The 10,529-nt window shown below is 40.6% G+C and overlaps 1 protein-coding gene across 1 annotated transcript; it reads right to left on the bottom strand.

Annotated features, from left to right (window-relative positions):
- Positions 1 to 202: 202 nt before the first annotated feature.
- On the bottom strand, positions 203 to 7,919 carry atic (5-aminoimidazole-4-carboxamide ribonucleotide formyltransferase/IMP cyclohydrolase). Its single transcript, XM_039794307.1, has 14 exons — positions 7,742 to 7,919; positions 7,406 to 7,532; positions 7,099 to 7,242; positions 5,068 to 5,156; positions 4,800 to 4,951; positions 3,162 to 3,318; positions 2,242 to 2,367; positions 1,954 to 2,147; positions 1,758 to 1,847; positions 1,529 to 1,654; positions 1,323 to 1,415; positions 1,046 to 1,228; positions 721 to 876; positions 203 to 577 (listed from the first exon to the last, which is right to left on the bottom strand). Exons 1-14 carry the CDS (start codon positions 7,758 to 7,760, stop codon positions 458 to 460), a joined length of 1,776 nt encoding a protein of 591 aa, XP_039650241.1. The 5' UTR covers positions 7,761 to 7,919; the 3' UTR covers positions 203 to 457.
- Positions 7,920 to 10,529: the final 2,610 nt, after the last annotated feature.

Raw genomic sequence — 10,529 nt, 5'->3', positions numbered from 1 at the left:
CCTGAGGGGCACCATGAATGAATGTACAAAACTGCACAGCAATCAATCTAAAAATTGAGCCATTTCACTTAATTCCAAAAATTTTAACCTGATGGCACGGGAGAAAAAGTCAGTAGGCTTCAGCCTCTGGGGAACATGAATGTGTGTACAAAATGTGGACCAAAGTGATGCATGGCTAAAAAAACAGACAAAATACTCAAACTGTCATTAACAGTATTTATTTCACACCAAATAAACAACTGACCTGGAATGAAGATTAACAGTAACTGTATCTCTCTCTCTAATGTTAGGATCACAAGTAAGGAATGCAGTTAATGTGTTACAAACAGTGCATTTGTGACCTCTACACTTGAGCATGGTGAAGGAATGTTTTGAGTATCAACAATGTTAGAAAACAAACTTGACTCTAATGTTGCAAAACTGTGAGTTGAGTTCGAAGAACACCTGCAGAAGGTGTTCAGTGGTGGAAGAGCCGCAGGTTGGTGTGCACCAGAGTGATGCCCTGCTCGTTACAGGCCTTAATCACAACCTCGTCAGCAGCAGAGCCAGCCGGAGCTGCGATGTACTTAACACCACTCTACAGACAGACACACGGAGGGAAGAAACGTTAGTAAAGCTCGGCAGTACGCTAATGTTTCAGCAGGCCATTCCCATGCAATGTATTAATAAAATGCATACAGTATGAATCCATGCTTTTGTGAAAAGGTGTGTTACATTTACCCGTTTGGCACGATCTATGTTATCTCTGAAGGGGAAGAAGGCGTCAGAGCTGACGGCCACGGCCTCCAGGGAGCTGATCCAGTTGGTCTTTTCGGTCTCTGACAGAGGCTCGGGCACCTCTTCGTACATGGACTTCCAAACTGCAAAGTCTGGGCCCTGCAAACACAAAACGCGAGACTTTTCAATTATTTTCAATGTCTCAAACTTGACATCACATCACAGGGCAGAAAGCTGGACTGTGTGTACTTGACGAGCACCGTGGGAACCGGTTTATATGATAAACTAAGATGATTGGCTGCTAGCCACACTAGCGCTACGCCTTTACCTCTCCAATGGTGTCGCTGACGTACTGGTCGATTGCGTTGGCCATCTCCGCTCGCTTCACACCACTGCGAAACTTCATGTTCAGGACACGAGGGTGGTGTCTCAGCCACCAGTTATCAGCTTTGTCACCTGCCAGGCGTGTGCAGTGGATACGAGACTGCTGACCCGCTCCGATACCAACAACCTGTAAAACACAGGCGACGAAACATTAGACAAAAAAATAAATAAAATCCGGCTCACACAGAATTCTCTCTCCTCCTTTATCAGCCGGATCTTACCTGTCCATTTTTAGCGTAGCAGACAGAGTTGGACTGAGTGTACTTGACAGCGATGGTGGCCACAGCGAGGTCACGCACAGCTTCCTCTGAGAGCTTGTGGACACAGAAACGATTAAAAAAGGGTGAACACTTGCCACTTAGATAGGATTGTGTACATTATAAAAGAATGATTTAAAATGACAAGGCAGGATGAGGACGTGACTCACCGATCCCTTGGAAACGACGTTGCTGAAGAACTCCTTATTGATAAGCACTCCATTCCTCTTTTGTTTGAGATAGAGACCAAACAGCACTCTCACCTCCGCCTCATCAGGCTCGTAGTCGGGATCCATCTGGGACGAAGAAAACATTTTACAAAAAGGAAATTTAACTAAACTCTGATCCCAATGATCCTTATCTAAAATACTAAAATTATGAATGATAAAAATCTCTCACCTGAAGCACACAGTAGTTGCCATTCTTCTTCTTAGAAAGGATCTTGAGTGCCTCCTCGTCATAACCAGGAGCAATGATACCATCGGACACCTGAGAGCAAACAAATTGAATCCTGGTTAAGCAGAGCAATGTTGCGGTAAAAAAAAAAAATAAAACATTTTTTTATCTGCATTTGTTCTTTGCAGCACAAGCTTACCTCTCTTGATATAATCCTGGCGGTGGGAACGTCACAAACATCTGACACAGCAATGAAGTCTCCAAAAGAAGACATCCTGTCTGAACCCCTTGCCCTGGCGTAGGCCGTGGCCAGCGGGGTGAGATCCTTCAGCATGTCATGCACCATGCACACTCTGGCTTCTTCCTCAGTCAGAGGAACTCCTACTGCAGCTCCTTCAGAGGAAGCGTGACAAGAGTCATTTTCACATTTAGGTGCTACATTTCCAAGTCCATATTTACACCATCAGCAGGTCACTTGTTGTCTTACCAGCAGGGCTGACGTGTTTGAAGGAGGTGGCAGCAGCCATGCCCAGGGCGCTCTTTAACTCTCGGACCAGCTGCCAGGCGTTCAGAGCATCGCACAGGTTGATGAAGCCGGGGGAACCGTTGACAACTTAGGGAGGGGGGGGAATTAATGATTAAGGATAAATTATTGTGGTTTTCTGCATTTCTATGGAAATCACAGAATTATTTCCCTCTCCTCCGGTCTTATTTCTTTCATCAGCTGTTCGCTGACATGGCTATTTTAGGGTGACGGGGATATTGACAGGGAACTGCTGCCAAAACCTCTTTGGTCATATACACTTATTCGGTTTCTGGTGTAAACAAGAGGAGTAGATCAATCCCACTCTTATATTTGTCTGTTAAATATGCACGTGTGTATGACTGGAAATGGGGAAGCATAACAAAATCCAGCTACCAGCCCCTCTAACGCTGACTAATTCTCAGATTATATATTGTTTTGTTTAATTCCTGCAAAAAGTCTAGAAAGGACAAGTTGCAGTTTTAAAGATGGTAATGTGCTGGACTATTTCTTGGCCTGGCATAACCCACTGTAAATGGCAAATAGTAATTTTTAAACTTCAGTTTTTGTACAAATTAAACAAACCAGACAGCGTGTTTAATAGTTGGTTAATTAGCTTAAGACGTCCTGGAAGGTTGATTTTGTTACCTAGGGCTAGGCTTGCCGTTTCCCCTCATTTCCAGTCTGTGTGCTAAGCTAACTGAATGCTGCTTCATATGTTACCAACCAATTAGAAGATTGAGACCACTCTCACATCCATCTCTCCGCCAGTAAGCAAATATTTCCCTAAATGTCAAACTACTCCTTTAAAGACAAAGCACAAAACAATGCTAACACAGACTCATATTTTAGATCAGTTGAGACAGTTGTGATGCAAGGTCTACCTTTGAGGGGGAGGGCTGGGCGCAGAGTGTAGAGTTGGGCGGGTGCTTGGTGAGGGTTCATGCCGTAGCGCAGAGGCAGCTGGGAAACACCTCGGCTGTACTGTCCACGAAAGTAGTCCGATATGGCCTCGTCATACTGTGCGGTGTGTGTGAAGGCCTGAAGAGCAAAGGACATCAAATACACTCAATATGACACAATACATCATCCTCTACTGTGTACCAAAGCTGGAGTTATAAACCTCAAAGCATTTACAAATTTACCACAAATATTAAAATTCAAGGGCATGACTGTTTAATGGACACTAATCTGCATTATTTAGGTTTAGTAGTATCCCAAAGAAACACATTTTCTGAGCTTAAAACAGATCTATTTAACTCATGACTTCAGTTGGACTACTACAGGTCATCATGTTGAACTCTGAAGTAAACACACATTTTAACACTTGTGATGGAAAGTCACACTGGACTTTGTCCTACACTGACCCTCATCTCTAAGCAAACACCATCAACATGACTGGGCGTAATTAGTACTGAGAACGACACAATTTGGTGACTAGAAAAGGGTGAGTGATATGATCAACTAGGACTGCACGATATTAGGAAAATATCTAATTGCGATTATTTTGACGGATATTGCAATTACGATATGATTCACGATATTGGAGGGAATGATCATTTTTGTATCATTATTCTCATTTTCATTGAAAAATATAAAAAAAAAAAAAATGATTGAAGCGGGATTTTTTTGCGAGGATCTGTACCAAACCAAAGATTTTTTTTAGTCTGTAGGATACAATTTGTAGGCCGGGACGTCTCTGCAGCACCACAACACTTTATTTTAGAATGGTTTGACACATTTTGTCTAAGAAATATGCGATTTGGATATTGCACTAGTTCATATTGCGATTTTGATCAAATTGCGATTAATTGTGGAGCCCTATGATAACACATGCATTACATTAACATACTTTTGCCTCAGATTTGTAGGAATCTACTATAATGCAACCATCACTATAAAGCCAAAGGAAAGATTCACCTCTTATTCCAAACAGAGTCTTTGCTCACAATTGAGATAAGACTGGAACCAGTCTGATCAGGGATTAGGGGATGTTTGAGGTAGATGTGATTAGAAGAGCAAGAAAGGCTGACAATAACCGATGGAAGTCCTTACAACTTTAAAAAAAACACAAAGACACTTTGAAAATGTTCAGCTCAGGATAATGATGCTCCTTTTCTCACGTCTCCTCAAACTTATTTAAGATGTTGTTTCTATACTTAAAAAAAAGGAGCATCAACAGGTTTAAGAGAGTTAATTAAAAGTTATTTTAAGATTTTAAAAAGATTGTATTGCAAGGCTGCAAAGATCCTCTCTTTTAATTATCAATCTGCTGATTATTTCCTCGATCAATCATTTGGTGTGTTAAATTTCAGAAAATGGTGAGAAATGCTAGTCATGATTTGATCCAAAAGTGAAGTTGCGAAGGGGAATAGGAAAATGTGTCACTCTTTTCCATGAATGTGCTCCAGAAAGTGTGCAACACTTTTTGCTGTTGTTTTAGTCAGAGAAGTCACCCTAAACATACTAGTCTTGTATAAATCCAGTTAAAATAGTGGGGTAAAGATAAAAAGTAATGTTACTTGGAGGGCCAGAGTCCTGCGTGTTTCTACAGTTGTATCTTTGTCTCCTGAACTCGCCATCTCCTTGGCAACCAGCGAATAGTCAGCAGGATCGCACACTACAGTGACCCGAGCATGATTTTTGGCCGCTGCTCTTAACAGAGTTACGCCACCTGGGAAGAAAGGGAAAGCACATGCTAATAATCAGGTTTTTTTTTCTCCTTGCAATGTGACACGGTCATCTTTGGGTAATTTACTACACGCACACAATCTCATCTGCACGACTCACCGATATCTATCTGCTCCACCGCATTTTCGATCGTAACACTCGGGTTAGAGATGGTCTTCACAAATGGGTAAAGGTTGCACACCACCACTCTAAAAAGGAGCAAACACAGAATGAATGTCACCATCTTCATAAAAATCATCAGTTTGAAAAAAACACAATACAAATACATACATAACCACACATACATATCATGAACAACAAGATTACCATTAAAAGGTGCTGTAGGTAGGATTGTGAAGAGCCAGGACAAAAAATCTCAGTCCCTCCCACCTTCCTGCTAAAGCCCAAACGGTCTCCTAAGCCCCTCCCCCCACAAGGGAGAATGAATGCGTGTGCATGAGCAGTAATTGACACAGTTAGACACCCCCCCACCCCGAATCTACTCTGCCATTTCTTTAAAAATAATAAACAAAAACACAGATCAGTGTCACTTCTGCAATCATCTTACATTCACATCACCCAAATTATGTGTGCAATGTGCATCATATGGATGGGTGCACTGCATATGGTTAACTGTGCAAGGGTAAAAGGCTTTCATCAACATCTACAACACAGCTCTGATGATGCAATGCTTGCTGACATTATAAGACAGATATAATCATGTCATCACAAAATGTCCTTTGTCAACACATTTAAATAATTTAAGAAAACATAAACCTGAAAAGTAGCCATTGAAATAATAGTGCTTGATTTGTAATTTAAGACTGCCAGCATCTGTAATTCTGGCTTTGATTGTGTTTATGGTCATGGCCCCTCAGAAAAGAACCAATTAAAAGAGTTGTTTCACTTAAAAAAAAAAAAAAAAAAGGTTAAATTGTGGCCATTACAAAAGATTAGAAAGAACACACGAGGCATCGTGCACAAGGATCCTCGTGTGCTCAAATTTAAACAATTTAATCCACCCTGTTCATTTCTGAAGGTTGTGTGAAAACCGACACCCGCTTTGTTGTAGTTTTGTTAGAGAATCTACTCTCCCATACTGAAGTCGGGACTTTCTGAAACAGTGACTCAAATTTCAAAATCAGTTTGCTTTCATCCACTTGAGCCTTTCTCTGTCCCACAATCAGGCTGCAAGGATAACAACGACTTCCATTGATCTGCCTATTGAGTATTTTATCAATACATTGTTTTATCTTAAATATTAAAAAATAGTGGGAAATGCCCAAGGTGATGTGTTCTAATGCTTATTTTGTACAAAACCAATTTCTTCTTTATTTATTTTACAATTTACATTTTTATAAAACAAGAAAAAAGCATCTTTTATAATTATAAATGACTTAAATGAGTAATCCACTATTAAAGTGGCCATATTATGCTCATAGCTCACTGCAGCATTACAACATACTTTGTGCTTGCTGTTTTGGCCTTTAACTAAAATGTCATCATTGTCGTCTGTGTGTCTATAGTACGTATCTGTCAATTATTATTGTATCACTGCTGTTTAAATAACACGGTGATCAAGGATCTCCTGGACTAAAAACCCTAAGTGTTATTAGCAGCCTTAAAATTTGAGCTTATCTTCCATCCTAATCAGATGATCCACTCAACCTCTTATCACTTGCACAAAAGATAAAGTCATTATCGCCATTATCTAGAAAAAACAACAACAAAGAAATAGATATTTCTATGAGTCTATCAGATTTTAAATCAAGTGTGTAGTAAAAGACCCTCATGGCAAAAGTGGGAAATCTCTGATCTTCTAATCACATTCTTTTTCTTGTCCTAAACAAATGAGAGTCACAGGACCATCTTATAGCAGGAGCAGCCCTTTTCCAATTAACCCAGCAGCTAAATCAACTACATGTGCTTCCTAATGGGAAAACGCAAGTCTATACTCTAACCATTTATTAGTGATCTGCCACGGGCCATGCGTTGGCTTGGATTCAACTGCGCTTTGCAGGAATTACTTCTTATCAGCACTTCCCCCCCCTTGATTGTAAATAAATATCCGCCATGTTATTATAAACCTGAGAATATTAAACATGACTGTGTTTGAGGTTTAAAAAGACTTCTTTGCCGTGCTTGTCTCACCGGACCAGGCTGTAGCCCAGCTTCTCCATGTCTGCGGTGTCAGTGGGGGATTTCCTGGCCAGGATGCCTCCATGGACAGCAGGATGAAGGGTCTTCACTCTGCCTCCCAGCATCTCTGGGTGTCCAGTCAGCTCAGACACATCCCTGACACACACACACACACACACACACACACACACACACACACACACACACACACACACACACACACACACACAGTTAGGGTTAGGTTAGAGAAGCCCCCCACAGGTAGGGCTCCGCTACATTTAGTGAATATGGGGGAAAACAAGAGCACTTCAGCACCCACCTGACAGCCAGCCCAGCATCACGCAGGGCTTTGGCCGTGCCACCTGAAGCGACCAGAGACAGTCCAACATCCACCAGCTTTTTGGCAAAGTCCACCAGTCCAGTCTTGTCTGACACACTCAAAAGTGCTGCGAGGACAGATAAAGAGGCTTAAAAAAACAACAACATCTTCATGCATTCTGTCGGACACAAAAGAGAAGCAAACATTGTGTGTTTTAGCGAGGTAAAGCTGACCACGTTGGCTAATGTTAGCCAGAGAGCTAGCATCCTGCATGTCGCAGGACAAAACTTTATAATGACGACAGAGAATTAATGAAATCCGAAGGAAAACTCTTACCAAGCTCTGCGGATGCCATGTTCTCAGTCACAGTAGTCTGCAGTCTCTGTAGGCGTAAAGACGGCTTCTCTTCAGTCTTCACTCAAGCAAACTCTGCAGAGTAAGATTGTGGAGGAGGAAGGCAGTGGCTGAGACAAATTTACAATTTTTTCATTGCCTCATGTGTGCTTGAAAACTACAGAAGACCCGCCCTGCTGAGGTCGGCCCGCCCCTGACACCCAAGCGCATCCAGAAGAGCAACACGGCGCACAAAATGCGCATTTAATCCGCGAAAAGGAGCCGGAATATTCATGATTGAGACTACTACAACAACAATTAATTATGAATAATATTAAGTATGACGAATAATAGTCATCGTAGCGATTGTTGCTATATTGCAACACATCGACATACTGAATAATAAACAATTAATATAGGCTATAGCATGCAGATATGCGCAATTTAACAAAACATAAAGATATCTCTAATTATGTTCTCATTTAAGAACTATTGAGTTAATATTAAATATTTTTAATTGAGCACACGTATGTCACGATATCGCAGTCAAGTCAGGCGAAGTGTGTCCTTTTATTTTGCCACAAGATGGCAGACATGGACCTTGTCCATACCAACAGTCTATGGTTCCTACGTGTCATCAGCAGTTTTATCATTTAGATGAATATCATTTCTCCACACACAATCCGCATCTTAATAACTGCATGAGATGCATGTGCACAGCTGTGTCTGAACTTTTAAGTCACTGCACATTTGTGAGACCGATCTACTTTATTTTATAGCCCATTTATGTTAGCCCATATGTTATCCCTATTTAAACTTGCACTAGGTATGCTATGTTTAAATTTTCGTTTTTTTTATTTTTACTTGCATGATCTTCTTTTTTATACGTAGGCCTATTTAATTAGCACTGTTGGGGGGAGTCTGATACTTAAAATTGCAATTCCATTGCCAACGACTGCTTCTCTGTATAGCCTTGTGCATATGATAAAACAAACAACTTGAACTTGAGACTCTGGGCAATGTTTTACTCCTAATTATTAAGTTTTTGCATATTTCATTTATGATTAGGCCTGGGGCCTATAGATATGATTTATCGTAGGTGTTCTTTTTTTTTACCTCAAGATAAAAGGTCAGATAAAATTGATTAACCTTCAATAAAAGGACACATAGGCTATAGGCTAGGCATACTAGTGTTAATGTTTCCTTTTGTTTGATGCAGGTTAAATCATTTTCACTGATCAGCACAATTGAAGGTTACATTGACACCGAGAAGCGCCACGCGCATCACTATGTCCACTATAATTGGCATAACACCTGTAACATACATTTCCTACAACAATAAATGACGCTCATGAATACACGCCACGCCTTTTCAATAATCTTTATTGGCAAAAAACGGGGCATTTTCCCTGCTTTGGAACAGCGTTTTAAGTCGGACAGATGTGAATTTATTGGGGCCCGTCACTCACTCCTTTACTCGCCCATTAGTTAAGTGACAGGACAGGGCCCGGGGAAACCTGCACCAATACGTGTGATTACGTTAAAAGATCGCACAATCTGTTCATATTTACGTAATGAGCCCCACATTTTCCTGATTGATTAAACTACAGGGTGTAAATATTTTAAGGGCTCAGCTGATTTATAAGCCAACAAAGCAACAACAAAAAAAGAGGCCGATTTATTTGTCTAACTATGAAAATGGGAGTTTCTGGTAACCACTCCGTGTTTGAGGGGCCGAGCTGACATCTCACGGGCGAGTTAAGTGATTCAGTGGACAGAGAAACATTTTTTATAGAAAGACACAGGCTTCACTATGCATTATTGGTTAAAAAGAGAAAGAGGTAGGAAGGCCGTCAGCACTTTAGTTGAGAAAACTGACAGCATTATCAGCAATAACTGTAATTTACGTAGGGGATTTTTAATCAACATGACTGGTGTATTCAGATTAAATTAGAAGAGAAACGGAATCAATGACCTCCATATATTGCTGCACTGCCTTATCAATTAGCTGTGATTTTTTGTACTGTGTCAGAGGGGCCTGTGTCATAAAACAAGCCAAATGGCATTCGTCATGCAGCTGACAAGTCACACAACTAAATGAGCTCCTATTGATTCCTGTGATTTTTCATCAGCCAAATTAAAAGCTGCAGTTTGATAGAGGTTCAGTCTGCAGGCTTGTTATGCATTCTACTCACCCTTATTAAATCAAGTCTAAATAGTTCAATGGAAACTCTTTTGAAGTTCTTTTAGTTCAATGTGTAACTGAAAGTGTGTTGAATTGAACATCAGTATGTGATGCTGCTGCATCAGGCCTTTACCAGGTTGGTTAAAGCTGGGCTGCCACTTAAATTACTGCATGTTTAGCTCTCAAACTGTAATGAAAGTTACTCCAGAGCATTTCTAATTGTGCGCATCTACGTTTTCCCATCCTTCTGTTGCTCTAGGTTTCTTCCATGTCAGGCTTGAGAATATCATGCTTTATTTTGATAGCTGTTACCAAACATGGTGCCCCCATAGTATTTAAACCAGGTCACACATTCTGAGAGTTGTGAACCTATATATTAGGATAACAGAGATACAAATTTGATAGCACATGTGTGCACCAACAGTAGAGGGTACTAACACGTGGATGGGAGAAATATCGAAATTTTGTGACCTTATACTGGGTGGCAAAATAAAGCATGCAATACACTATAATAAAAACATTTGCAGTAGCAGTATAGCTGAAATTCACTTTTTAGGTCACAGACAACAAGTCCTCCAAATGAAATGACAAAATATGTTATGTGTC

This window comes from Perca fluviatilis, chromosome 3 (genome assembly GCF_010015445.1).
Source record: "Perca fluviatilis chromosome 3, GENO_Pfluv_1.0, whole genome shotgun sequence".
Classification (NCBI taxonomy): Eukaryota; Metazoa; Chordata; class Actinopteri; order Perciformes; family Percidae; genus Perca; species Perca fluviatilis.
Note: the sequence above shows the minus strand (reverse complement) of the source record. Positions and strands in the feature narration are given on the sequence as shown.

Coding starts and splice junctions, on each gene's coding strand:
- atic (XM_039794307.1), bottom strand. Junction 1,848..1,953: donor CCAGGATTATATCAAGAGAG/GTAAGCTTGTGC, acceptor GTTTGCTCTCAG/GTGTCCGATGGTATCATTGC. Junction 1,655..1,757: donor GCAACTACTGTGTGCTTCAG/GTGAGAGATTTT, acceptor TCTTCGTCCCAG/ATGGATCCCGACTACGAGCC.